Here is a 14,066-nt window from a genome sequence, read left to right as displayed (position 1 = left end):
TAAATCTAGCTGTTGCTTTCTTTAAACATTTCTAGTAAAGGTAAAGGTTCCAGTATTGAGAATGTGACATGCATGACATTCTTTAACTTTTGTCTTCCGTAAGGCAGGCAGAGTCGCCACTTTGTGGGCAGTGCTTCTCGCTATCGATCATATCTTGTTGAAATTAAGAATAAATATGAAATGGAGACCTGTGGCAATATTAATGCATGACCACAAAGCAGGTACAAGAAAAGAATGGTTTACTTTGATATCGATTTGCTAAGTTTAGTCTCTTAAAAACAGAGTACAGAACATAAAATAAGTACATCCAAATATCTTCCTATTTTTACAACTAAGCAGTTTAAACAGTTCTTATAAAAAGGTTTTTTTTTGTCAGTAAAAGCGATATATAGTGTACTAGTAAGAGGTAGTTTACTATACATCATTTGCTCTGTGGTCCAATTGTATGAAAAAGAAGGATTTATAAAGGTCTCTATAGAGAAAGTTTTCTATCGTAATAAATATATTTCTATTGTTCATTTAACATTTCCTTCTACAAAGATATCAAAATATAAAAAAAATCAGCATTTTAAAGCCATCACGTACTTATGCTTTTCTATCTGAATATGATAATATGAAATGAACAATTCAACTATTTACCCTTTGTTTGAGTAATGTAATTATAATATTGTAAAAAATATAATGTAGAGTGTATACGACATTATATTGTCATACAACTCAGCAATCTTCCAATAGGTTCCATGCATGTTTGCAACACAGAATGCATTTACATTGGTTCATCAGGACTCCCATGATTCAAGTGCTAATAGATTTTCCCTTTAATTAACTTAACAATATGAAATAACTATTCCTTAACATTTTGCAATAACTTCTATACACTTTCAGATCGGTGATCATTGATATCTGGCTCATATCACTTGTAATTTTACAATTCATACATATCAGCCAAAAATCATCTGAAGACCAGTACACATCTGTAACTTACTCCTGCCCATCTATGAATTACTTAAATTAATGACAGTGTCCTTTGTTGACTGATTGTACACATTTTGGAGGTAATCCCAATATTGTAATCCTGTTTTTCATCTGGTGTTCTTTTAATCAGTTCTTTATATCATTAGATGATTACCAAGGCTGTGGCTCTCTTCAGATAATGCAGTTCAAGCATTTATACATTTGATGTGAAGGAAGGTCCTTTATTTGGATAGAAAGTGATCTGAATGCTGCTATGTGCCTGCTCTGTGATCTCCGAAGTAATTAAGAGCTCCTCATCGGTGAGGTGGGATTGTTGGGTGGAGCAGATGTCTTCCTTGCCTTTTCTCTGTTGACATGGAATTAAAGTTACCGGTGGAAAAGGATAGGCCTCCATCACCTGACGATGACTTGATAGGACCCCAAGGCTTTTGGTGGAATCAAGGATGATTTCATGATCTGCAAAGGTCATCAATGCGAGGGTGGAGTCACATGACTGCTTGTCGCTATCTTCTGAACTGAGGGAATCTATGCTGGCTTGTTTCAACTGGCACCTCTTTTGCCATTTGCAGTCACGGAGGATGCGGAGATCTTCTTTGAAATGTGGATTAAGTAACAGATAAAGCAAAGGGTTTAGGCAAGCAGGCAGGGGAAGAACCACGAGTAGGATTGATTTAATTGCATCTGGACTGATTGGGAAAAGATTGAGTAGGGAAGAAAATGTAAGAAAGGCCACCGGGCAATACAGGATGCAATTGGTAAAGATCAACCAAGCAACATGCTTAATCATTGCACAATCCCAGATGCTGTCAAATTCCCCTTTCATTAGGTCACAATAAAGTTTGGTGTAGGCCCCAGTTATAACAAGGAAGCAAAGGGTGTTCATCATAATTAGAGCTACCATAAAGCCCAGAGTAGAAGATTTTCCACCAGGGAGAGGTGACGGGAGACAAAGAGGTGAGGTCCCAAATTCTCCAACTGAGCACAGAGGCAGTGCGGCTGCACTGAAAGATAGGACCGTGCAACAGAAGGCAGCTATTTTCACACTGGTGAAAGATGGTGATTTTCCATATGCACGGACACAAGACACAGAGATGCTACATTGAACAGCGGCAAGTGTCAGGAACAGAATAGATGCTTCTGAGGCAAATACAGATACAAATCCAGTGATTCTGCATCCCAAGCCAGTTTCCCATCTTGCACCATGCTTTGCGAATTGCCCAAAAGTCATTGCATCCACAATTGCTAATGTGCCACTGTACAACCCCGTCAACATGTTGGCTCCTGCTATCAGACCAATGACAAATTTCACTGGAGCTAAGTAGCCAGGTGATGCAAATATAGTTACGATGACAAGTCCGTTGCACACCACAGAGAGAAGAACTATCCCCCAAACTCCAAGACGTATTGTCCAGCTTTCAAAGAGGTAGTCGCATGGATTAAATGGACCTGAAAAGATTTAAAAATTTAAATACCACCTTAGAATGCAGAAATATTGACATGTAGTACCTGTTACTTAAAGCTTGTTGCATCATTTTATTTATCCTGCAATAGCTGTTTTTAATCACATGCATACAATAAAGCTTTCTGACATTTTATATCTGAAAGTGAAACAAATGCTTAATTTTGAAAAGCTTAATGTTATGATTCATGTATTAGATTTGCTTTGGGAATATTTTGGTGACTTACCTGGAGCAGGTGTGCACTGTATACTGGGATGCAGCTTGGGATCTTCCACTTCTAACTGGAAGTCATCCATATGCAAGTAGTCTATATATTATAAAACAAATGCAATAATAATGTGGGGGATTGAGAGAATTTATGCAATGATATCATCACATGCACGCAAGTTCTGGGAACATCACATGACATTGTACATTTCTTTAAAACTACATCTATATTCAGTTATTTCCCCTCAAATAAGCTTAGTTATCTTAACATAGACTCTAGAGTATAAACTCTTGTATTATTGTGTTTTATATTTTCATAAGGAGTCAACATTATGACAGAGTTATGCAGGGAATTTAGTTTACAGAAAGCATAGCTCAATAAATTTAAGAGTGCAGCTAAAGAGTGTGTGGAGGGAGTTGAAACATACTTGGAAAGGAATCAGACCTGCTCAAACAACAAGACTTTGACAACAATGGAGAAATGAACCAAAGTGGACAAGAATAATGGCAACTGAGTCAATGAAACCTTGGGGAAATTTCAAGGAATTGGACTGGCTAGTTGTATTCATTGAGATCTATCTCAGTCGAAATGGTGTTTGGTTTGGAATTCTACCAATAATATGCTGTACTTCCATGATGAAGGAGGAAGCATATGACCACAAATTGACATGACCAGTTGATTTTTATATGACAAGATGGAGCTTAGCGACCTCATACTGAGCAGCCAAGATAAACTAGTTACTCCCTCTGAACTTTCCGCATAAACATTTTAAATGCCCATAATACAAGTAGCAGGGATTTCAGGAGAATTTAACTTGGCATCCAACACAAAAAGAAGAGAATATTTCTTGTTCCCTGCAGTGAAGCCATCAAATTTGATCACCAATGAAGAATCCAAACAGGCCATTGAATCCACAAGGATATTTTCACCACATCCCCACAGGACTTGCGACGATATTAAGAGAACTTTCACAACACGATTCTATGAAATTTGGAATCAGCATTCAGATCTTTCGTACTAGTACATCTTGCTAATCAACGAGCTCTCTATAACCTAGCAAAATTTTAATAGCATAAATTTACTTTCACAATACATTCCTATCTCCTGATGAGAGTTTATGTTACTTTTTCTGTTAACCCATTCAAATGTTTTATCATATTGAGGGGAAACATATCCTCTTGATCGGTGTAAAACATAAAAGTCAGCAGACACCATGATTGAAGTTAAAATGCTGGAGAAACAGGAGGTCAAACAGTACTTTATGTAGCAAAGATAAAGATACATAACTGTGGTGGTAATACCGCTGGCCTACTGCAGGGGGCAACCTCTGTACCTGCAGGAGAGTACCACCAGCCTACTGCAGGGGGCGACTTCTGTACCTGCAGGAATGTACCACCGGCCTACTGCAGAGGGCAACCTCTCTACCTGCAGGAGTGCAAGGGGACAGGACAACACCTGGCCGGCTGTCAATCAGTCGGCCTGAATGGATCAAGCCCCACCCGGTCGGGGGTCAATCACCCTCCGGGATATAAGCCTGCGCCGGCCTCCCGAGGCCTCACTCAGAGTTGCTGCAGCCACAGCGAGCCTGGCTCTGTGGGAGTCTTTGTGGATTAAAGCCCGTTGTACAGTCTTTATCTTTGTGTGTGTCTGATTCTGGCTAACAGCCCACCACAATAACCAACATTTTAGGATGGATAAGGGAGGGAGGGCAAACAAAGGGAGGGGGAATGACTCTGTCAACGGAGAGCTGCTGGAAAGAAGATAGAGGGATGGGGAGGAGAGGGAGAAGGTGGAGTAGACTAGCAGAAACTAAGGAAGTTGATGTTAATGCTGTCAGGTTAGAGAGTGCCCAGATGGGAAAACTAGGTGTTGCTCTTCCAATTTATAGGTGGCCTGGGTTTGACGGTACATGAGGCCATGCATAGACATGTCAGCATGGGAGTGGGGTGCAGAATTGAAATGTTTGGCCACTGGAAGATTCCTGTTGTTTATATCCTGTTGATCACTAGCTCTGAGCAACATTATCATTTCAGAAGGTTTGTCACACTCGAGGTGATCACATTTAGATTTCCTGGTTCTCACTCTGCACCTTTAAAAACATCAGAGCATCAGGTGTGATGACTGGTTAAAAAGTACTTGTCATAAATATATAAATACACATTAAAGCCATTTTATGATATAAAGGGAAAATAAATCAGTTCCTTAATTGATTCATATGTTTGGGAAGAAGGTTTTCTATATGCTTTATTTGGCAATTGCTGAGAAATAGTGTCGTATGATTCATGGACCCTGTGATAGATCCATTCTAAGTGAGTCACCTTTAGCATTGCCTCATCCTAATAATCTCTCTCCTTTCCTTTTCTTCCTGGTCCTACTCAGAAACAAGCAGGAAAGAACTTGTCCTTACATTGGGTGGTGCGTGATCTCATACCCGTGAATATTCTTCCTAGTAGGAGGGAGTATGAAATGGGGAGGGATGTATTTTAATATGCTGGCTGCTTTTCCAAGGCAGTGGGAGTTGTAGATGGAGCAGGGTGTGTGGAATGGCCTGAGCCATGTTCACAACCTTCTGTGGTTTGTTGGGGACTAGGATGGAGCGGTTTAGTTCCCGTACAAGACCACAAGCAACTGCAGAGGCCTCTGAATGTAGCTTCCTGCAGGTGATTGATCCTTTTCTACAGTTGCAATTTGTCAAGTACATCCTTAGGTGATAAAATTTCAGGGGCAGGTCTATCTATTTGTTCTCAGGACCTTGAGCTTTGCTCTTTGGGGCAAGAACCAACAGCTTATACATGAAAGTATATTTTAGACAGGAATTACAGTAAAACTCCAATTATTCAAAATCAGATTCTCCGATACCATTATCCAAATTGTAAACTTTTTTTTCAGATCAATGAGGATATTCGAAACAAATCAGAAATCCTCACTTATCCAAATTTTTTTTCGGAGCCGAACTGATCTCACAGGTTTAAATAAAATTCACCCGACGTGAAATTAAAACGACAATTGTCCTAATTTCAGATAAATCTCTCTCCTCTCTCTTTCTATCTCTTCTTTACCTTCCCCAGTGACTTTTCTCTCCAACTCTCCCTCTAAAACTGTGTACCACTGTCTCCCAGCCACAAGAGGTTGGAAAAATCCCTTGTCCTGGTGTCATCAAGGAGAGTGGCTTCGTAGACAGGAGGGGGACCTCGGGTTCAGTGGTGTTTCTTCCCTTCCCCTCATATCCCTTTCCCTCCCTCCCTCCTCAGCACAGCGGAGCTCCCGATGCTGACTCCGAATCCTCCCCTCGACTACTACCATGTATAAAAACAAACACACACACGCACACTAGACTCCCCTAGGCCTATGGGAGGCTTCAGAGTCGGGACTTGGGCATCGCTGTCAGGAGCTTTGGTGACTGGGGAGACAGGAGCCCGCTGACTCGACAGTGAGTGTTTGGCAGCAGTGGTGGAGATGTCAGGAATCAGCGGCAGCAGATAGGAGGTCTCGGTAATCCGTGGTGGCTGCGTTGGAGACGTGTTAGGGATCAGTGGCAGCCAGCATTTTTATGGTGAGAAACCTTCCCTTGGTGTTTGTTGTTGTTTAAATATCGATACAAGTGATACGGTGTTTGCGACTGGGCTGTTTTTTTAAAACAAATGACCAGTTATCTGAAAAAAAAATATCCAACATTGGCCCAGTCCCAAACATTTCAGATAATCGGAGTTGTACTGTAACTAGATGCAAATAGAGTTCCCTTTAATAGATTGGCACCATTTCTGAACCCCACTCCTAGCCAGAAAGATTATAATTCTGGGGTGAAAGGATCACATTATATATAATCATATAATTACAGTTGCTTTCTGGCTGGATTGGAAACACTCCCATGGCTCTCTTCTGCCCGTCCTCGTCATCACGAACAGTAGTGTCTCCATACCATGGGTTGTCCTGTTTGTGATTAATTTTGCAGGACCCATATGCACAGCACTGATAGGCAAATGGCATTTCCAGGACCCTGCATACAAGGTATCAAATATTTCCAATTACTTTACAAAAGCCAAACATAATTAAATACCAGCCTAGATACTGACAGCATTTGAGGACAAGGAGTTCTGCATTCTTTACATTACAATGATACACTCTGTAAATTTTCTTGAATGATGCAAAATGTGGAACTCTTTTCACCTTGTACTTTTTTTGCTACTGACCAATATAATATTAAGTATTTAAATTGCTGGATGAGCATTTAAATTTTAAAATTATGGAACAGTAATTTAGGTAGAAGTCAGTGGAGGAAAACATGTATAAGTGAGAGTTAACAGAGCAGTTTTATCTCCAAACATAAACACAATGGAAAATAAAGTCCTTGGGGAAAAAAAAATACAAGCACTTTGAGATTTTTCATCAAGGATATGGAGATCAGGCAGAAAAATGGATTTGAAATAAGTAATTATTCATGATCTTGTCAAATGACAAAACAAGCTCGATAAGCAATATGTCCCACTGCTCTTAAATATTATGTTCTTATCAGCTGAGGCAAGGATGTATTATTTTCAAGTTCAGTAAAACCGCAGGTATCCAGCACCTATGGGGATTGCATTAAAAGCATAAACAGTTTAAAAGAAAAGAATACTCCACTGTGCTTACACTGAACAAATTTCACTTGCATGAATATGTAAACCTAAAAGTATTTTACTTTATTTTCAGTCACATTCTTTGAAAACATTTAACTGTCGTGGCATTTTGAGGTACCTCCCCCGCCGCGGAACAGCCCTAAAGATTAACAATAACATTTTAGATAATTAACCCCTGTGCTCCCCCAAGTTTACAAAAAAAGCCTCTGGCCAGGTCAATTCTTACTAAGCAGGGATATGGAGATGCTTTAAGGGAATCACCCCAACGGGGAGCGGCATCAACCAACTCTTCATCCTGGGCGACATCATTGTTGTTTCACACAATTTTATTCAAACAGCTGATACAAGTGAACACAGCCAAGGCACTCTACTGGCTGATTTGTTGCTCCCATCTTCACCAAAGGTTTAAGTGTTACTTCAGAGATCATTTACTTTCACAATTTTAAACTTACATACTTTTGACCTATTATTTTATTCTTATTTATTTAAATTGTTAAATTTTATTATCCTCAATTTTTTTGCTGATTGCTTGAATTCCAGATACCAGGGGTTTTACTGTACTTTATTGGAACATGTACGAGGATACAGCATTGGTTAAGGGGCCATGCAAAGAAAATAGCCAAGAAATTGTACTGCATGGTATATCAATTCTATTCACCTTGTAATAAAATTTTACTTGAAGCCCAGTGGTTATTTTGTTCAAATTTACCATATATCAGTAAATCCCATTGTAATGTTCTGTGCAGGTGATGCACATATGCAAAACTATTGAGTACATATATTGTACACATGAATATAAGCCTTTTCTTTAAAGAATGGGTGCCATGATGACTGCATGATGGAAGGAGCATATAGAAGTAAATAAATGAGTAGAACTGCAATGTGGCACATATTTCTTGACAAGATTTTATCTGTTTATGTAATATAACTTTTCTAGTTTGTATGCTTTCAAGTAGCAATAATCATACAACAAAAGAATAAAATGAATTGCTGGGAAGAATTTTGCTCATTTTCCCATGAAGTAATCTTTAATTCATAAATATACATTATGGTAAATGCTAAAAGCAAGAACACCATTATATCAGGATTCACTGGGAACTAATCATCCGTAGCTCATTAACAAGACAGTTGTTTATATCTTTAGTGCTTTCATGGGATACATGTTCACTTCAGGGATTAATCAAGTCATTAAGTTATTTTGTTTTCCAGCAAACTCCTTTTATACAACAATGTTTAATGGTTTCAACATTTTAGGTGATATATTTAAATAAAATGAAACTAAAAGAAATTGATTAATCTCAAGAGAGAGAGAAACTTGTATTCGGCTGTTGGGACTTTTTTATTAAATCATTCACAGAGGTGTTATTTTTTCTCTCTCTCTCTACCTCTTCATTTATACTTCTTAATCATGGATTATATGTAATGATGTTACATCTCTTCGTTCCATGGTTAACAGACAATTAAGTGGAATTACTCTTTAAAGTGAACTGCACCACTAACAATAACACTGAACTGATGTACATACTTTGCTTCAACAATCAAACATTTCCTTATTTATTTCAGAAAAAGGTAGAGGTAAATGGTTAAAGGAGAAGACTTTATTTTCTTACAACCTGATAAATTTAATACTTTTCAAAAACATGTTACCGTTTGTGATTTCTTAATGTTTTCTATGTAGAATTGTCTACGGGGAGATTTCAACATGAATGTTTGACTCAGCGAAATATAACAAGAATTTCAGTAACTAATATTATCTTTTTTTTTAATTACTAATTACACACTCATTCTCCAATTAAGACAACAGGAAATTCTGGTCAGCAGATGCAATGACATCGTAAACACGTGTTTTGTCTATTTTACTCATTTTTTGTAAATTCCACATACATTCAAAATGTTTCCTGTGCTGCTACACATAGTGACCAAAACAATTATTATTTGTTGCTGTAAATGAATCCATGATGATAAAATGTTTACCTTTTAATTTATTTCATTACTGCAGATAGAAAGCCCACAATAAAAACATAGATGGTCATGAGAAAGATGATTGATTCATATTTTATTCTGAAGGAAAATATGAAAATTAAAGTCGGGCAAAAGATCTGATTGAATTTCCTACCTTAGCTGGGGAAAACTTTCTTCTGAGAAGAATTCAGAGAGTGCAAGGTTTCCTTTTAGCTTCAGATGTGTTAATCCACTCAGACCATTCAAAGGGAGGGAAGAAAGTTGGTTGAATGTCAGGTCCCTGCCAAATGTTGAAGACATTAAACCAAGCAGCAAAAGAGATGTTTGTTCATTCATTGAAATTAACATACTTTTGTATTTGTAAGCACTGACCTGATTTGCTGAGTGATACAGTGCCCTCCATATGTTGGGGACAAATACCCTTTTTTTTCCCCCTTTATTTGCCCCTGTGCTCCATGGTTTTAAATTTGCAATCAAACAATTTACATCTGATTACAGTGCACAGTCCAGATTTTATTCGAGGTTATTTGTAGACATTTTGGTTTGAGCATGTCGAAATTATAGCGCTTTTTATACCAGTCCCCTCATTTCAGGGTACCGTAATAAAGGTGACGGTTCCATTATTGTCACGTAATGCTACATTTAGAATGTAATATACATGAAATTCTTTGACTTTGGTCAAAGGCAGACAGAGAGTCGCATTTTGTCCAGCACGCCTCAGTTAGTACATGGCAATAGTATACATATTAAAGTAGTAATGTTTAGTACTTTGTTGCATATCCCTTGCATGCAATGACAGCTTGAAGACTGTGATTCATAGACATCACCAGGTACTGAGTATCTTTTCTGGTGATGCTCTGCCAGGCCTCTACTGCAGCCAACTTCAGCTCCTGCTTATTTCAGGAGCTTGTTCCTTTAAAATTTCTCTTCAGCATATAGAAGGCATGCTCAACTGGATTAGATCAGGTGATTGACTTGGCCATTCACAAATTTTCCAGCTGGCTTTGAAAAACTCCTTGTTGATTTAGCTGATTATTGATTTAGTTTGTCTTGCTGTAGGACTTAGTGCTGTCCAATGAGTTTGGAGGCATTTGCTCAAACTTGAGCAGATAAGATGTTTCGATGCACATTAGAATTCATTTTGCTTCTGCCATTAGCAATGAAGACAAGGGTGCCATACTTGTCCAGGCCATAACATCCCCACCACCATGTTTCACAGATGAGGTGGTATACTTTGGATCTTGGGCAGTACCTTCATGTCTCCACACTTTGCTCTTGCCATCACCATGTACAGGTTAATCTTAGTTTCATTTGTCCCCAATACTTTTTTTTCCAGAATTCTTCTTGGCAAACTGTCATCTGGGTATCCTATTTCTGTGGCTAACTAGTGGCTTGCGTCATTCAGTATAGCCTCCGTATTTCAGTTCATGAAGTCTTCTGCGGACAGTAGTCATTGACACATCGACATCTGCCTCCTGAAGAGTGCTTCTGATCATTGGACACGTGTTTGGAGAATTTTCTTCATCATGATGAGAATTCTTCTGCCATTTGCAGTGAAGGTCTTCCTTGGCCTACCAGCCCCTTTGCAATTACTGAGCTCACCAGTACACTCTTTCTTCTTAAATATGTTCCAAGCAGTTGAGTTGGGTAATCCTAATGTTTGGACGACGTCTCTTACCATTTTCTTCTTGTTTCTCAGCCTCATAATGGCATCTTTGACTTTCATTGACACAACTCGGGTCATCATGTTGAAAAATGGCAACTAAAGACATGTGATCAAAGCCTAGTTCTTTTATACCTGCACTAATGAAGCAATTAAACATACCTGAGTAATCACAAAACACCTGTGAAGCTAAATGTCCCAAATATTATTATGCCTTGAAATGGGGAGAACTATGTATAAAAAATGTTGTAATTTCTACATGGTCAAACCAAAATGTATACAAATAACTTTTAATAAAATCTGGAATGTGCATTTTTATTGCATGTGAATTGTTTGATTACAAACTTAAAATTGTAGAGCACATGGACAAATCATGGAAAAGAAAGTGTCCTTGTCCCAAACGTTATGGAGGGCACTGTACATCTAAATAACAAACACTGTTGGAGAACTCTACTGTTTCTACCGATTCACACTATTCTCAGCTGCTTTATCATTAGCTCTTCAGTCAATGAACTGGTAGGCTGACAGAAATTGGGGAAGAGTGTGTGTTTATGTGTGGTTGTTGGTTTTATATCTTGCAGCTTAAAGGATCATGTTCAGCCCTGGAGGAGCATTCTGAGCTCACAGGTAAATCTTACAAAAGTATTTTTAAAAAGCTGACTGTTTGTTGCTGATGTAATAGGAATGCACTTATTGCTTTGCTTCCCTCCTCAGTCCTCCAATCAAGTTGCAGACAAGGTTCTGATAATGTCATTAGATAATATATATCTGCTGTCAGGCTAAATGCATTCTGTTTGAGTGGGTGCCAGTGACTAGTGGGATTCTTCAAGGTTCAGCGCTTGGATTTCACCTAATTCACAGTATATATTTGAAGGAAAAATACAAAAATCTGCAGAGACCATGATTGGAGTAAAAACACGCTGCTGGAGAAACTCAGCGGGTGTACTTTAAACAGGAAAGAAAAAGATACATAACCCACAGTTCAGGCTCAAGCTTGGATGACCAACCACAATCACATTGAACAGCACAACAACTTGAAGGGCTGAATGGTTTCCTTCTGCTCCTAATTTCTATGTTTTGAGTGAAAATCCTGTTGACTTGGCTGAGGCAGATGTATTCTGTTTTTCAAGTAAAATTCAGATTTTCAAGGCAAGGGAGGAAAAAAATTGAGTCTATGTTCCTTCCAAGCCTATTGGATCATCCACCCAGTTGACCTTTGCTCTCCCTCCATTCTATCACTGTGCTCACTTCTACAGCCACCACATTTGGCATTGGCATTGCAAGATTAGTTCCAGAGAGGGGCGGCTAAATTTTGCTGATTGCCTGCAGGCAACTACCGAGTTTTCCATTATTAATCTGGATTTCATAATCACTTGAGTTTCTCACCGAATTTTGTGTTCACATTGTGACAGTCTCACCTCTCACCTCCTGAAGTCTAAATTATCTCGAAATTGCTCTCATTGTATCCTGTGCTTCTTTCACGTTTCCTTCTGTGTGCAATATTAACAACATGGAAAGCAGAGAGCTCCAATCGTGTGCGGAGAAAACAACTATGAAAACTGTTCCCCTAAGGCATGCCACACGATTCTGTGAGAAGAATTCAGTGACTATAAATATTAACAATTTGAAATGGTATCTTGTAGTTCACTATGGTGCTTTTACACCACTAAATTGGCATGTCAACAACCCATGTTTAAAGCCAGGTCAGATCAGTGCATTCACAATGAAACAAGAAAAGCCGGTTCAGTGCAACCTTTTGTATAGGGACCCAGCATCCTGGTGCAAAAGGAGGTGGAGCCTGTAGCATTGACGTCCCAGGAAGGCAAGTCCTACTGAGCGCATCAGAGGCAGCTGAAATGATCCTCCGAGCTGCAGAGTGTTTAGTGTTACTGACTAGCATTGAACTTCCTGGCAAATTAATTGTCCAATAAGAATTACTATTGCCGGGATAAATTGGAATTAATGCTGACATTTAAATTTAGACACGTAGCACATCGCAGACCCTTTCGGCCCACGAGCCCATGCTGCCCAATTTCATCCAATTGACCTACAACCCCTGGTACATTTTGAACAACGGGAGGAAACCGGAGCACTCAGAGGAACCCCCACGCAGAAACGGGGAGAAGGTACAAACTCTTACAGATAGCGCAGGATTCGAACCACTGTCCTGGTCGCTGACTCTGTAACACAGTTACTCTAACCACTACACTAACAATGTCATCCTATTTGTTTATATAACTGTGATTAATTGTACACTGTCTGACCTGCTGAGTTTTTCCAGCATTGTGTTTTTATTTTTCTCACAGTGAATGAAAATACTCACAATTTTTTTAAAGAATGCAGTGAAACAAAGGCATCATAATGGATGAATGTTATATCGTTCCAACCGAGATCCCTGAAATAGAAACAAATATTGTTATCAGCTAAATATCTGATAAATAATCAGAGATGTTCTATTTTCAACATTAGTGACATGAAACAAACATAAATTTAAATAAATACTTTGCCCTCAGACGGCTCCAAGAAAAGTGCAGAGGACGAAACAAAGGACTCTCCATCACCTTTGTTGACCTCACCAAAGCCTTCGACACCGTGAGCAGGAAAGGGCTCTGGCAAATACTAGAGTGCCTCGGATGCCCCCCCCCCAAGTTCCTCAACGTGGTTATCCGACTGCACGAAAACCCACAAGGTCGGTTCAGATACAGCAATGAGCTCTCCGAACCCTTCTCCATTAACAATGGCGTGAAGCAAGGCTGCGTTCACAGTAGAGGCCAGACAAAGATAGGATTGGTTATTGAAAGGAACCACTAGTGCCCCCCATGCAGGGTGACAAACAGATTCAGCTGCAAAAGCGATTGAAGGTACACATGCTGGAAACATAAAACTTGTACAAAACATGTAAACTCGACCCAAAGAGATCACAAAGTAACATGATTTCACAATCGACACCTGTAATGAAGTGAATGGCTTGATCATCCGATTGGACGTTTGCCTGTGACCCACTGTTAATTTGCTCATTGTTTTCCAAAAAGGACCCGCTGAACTCTAGACTGAGAGAACTCCAGGCCACTCGTTGATCGGCAACACATCGATGGACCATGTTACTTAACTCCATGCACACCAGTGGCATATAATACATGATCTTCCTAAGCAAGGTAAATGGAAACACAGGATACATTTTT

At 39.1% G+C, this 14,066-nt stretch overlaps 1 protein-coding gene and 1 long non-coding RNA gene across 2 annotated transcripts in view; one reads left to right on the top strand and one right to left on the bottom strand.

Annotated features, from left to right (window-relative positions):
- Positions 1-243: 243 nt before the first annotated feature.
- Positions 244-14,066, bottom strand: part of LOC138765041 (leucine-rich repeat-containing G-protein coupled receptor 6) — a 302,015-nt gene continuing 288,192 nt past the window's right edge. Inside the window, exons 14-18 of the mRNA XM_069941695.1 lie at positions 13,208-13,279; positions 9,376-9,501; positions 6,480-6,640; positions 2,662-2,742; positions 244-2,421 (exon numbers count right to left, since the gene is read on the bottom strand). Coding sequence (XP_069797796.1) covers positions 1,169-2,421; positions 2,662-2,742; positions 6,480-6,640; positions 9,376-9,501; positions 13,208-13,279 — 1,693 coding nt within the window. The 3' untranslated portion in view covers positions 244-1,168. The remainder of the gene's footprint in view (positions 2,422-2,661; positions 2,743-6,479; positions 6,641-9,375; positions 9,502-13,207; positions 13,280-14,066) is intronic.
- Positions 13,889-14,066, top strand: part of LOC138765042 (uncharacterized) — a 52,880-nt gene continuing 52,702 nt past the window's right edge. The window contains exon 1 of the long non-coding RNA XR_011358435.1: positions 13,889-14,039. This is a non-coding gene — a long non-coding RNA (uncharacterized lncRNA). The remainder of the gene's footprint in view (positions 14,040-14,066) is intronic.

This window comes from Narcine bancroftii, chromosome 5 (assembly GCF_036971445.1).
Source record: "Narcine bancroftii isolate sNarBan1 chromosome 5, sNarBan1.hap1, whole genome shotgun sequence".
Taxonomy (NCBI): domain Eukaryota; kingdom Metazoa; phylum Chordata; class Chondrichthyes; order Torpediniformes; family Narcinidae; genus Narcine; species Narcine bancroftii.
Note: the sequence above shows the minus strand (reverse complement) of the source record. Positions and strands in the feature narration are given on the sequence as shown.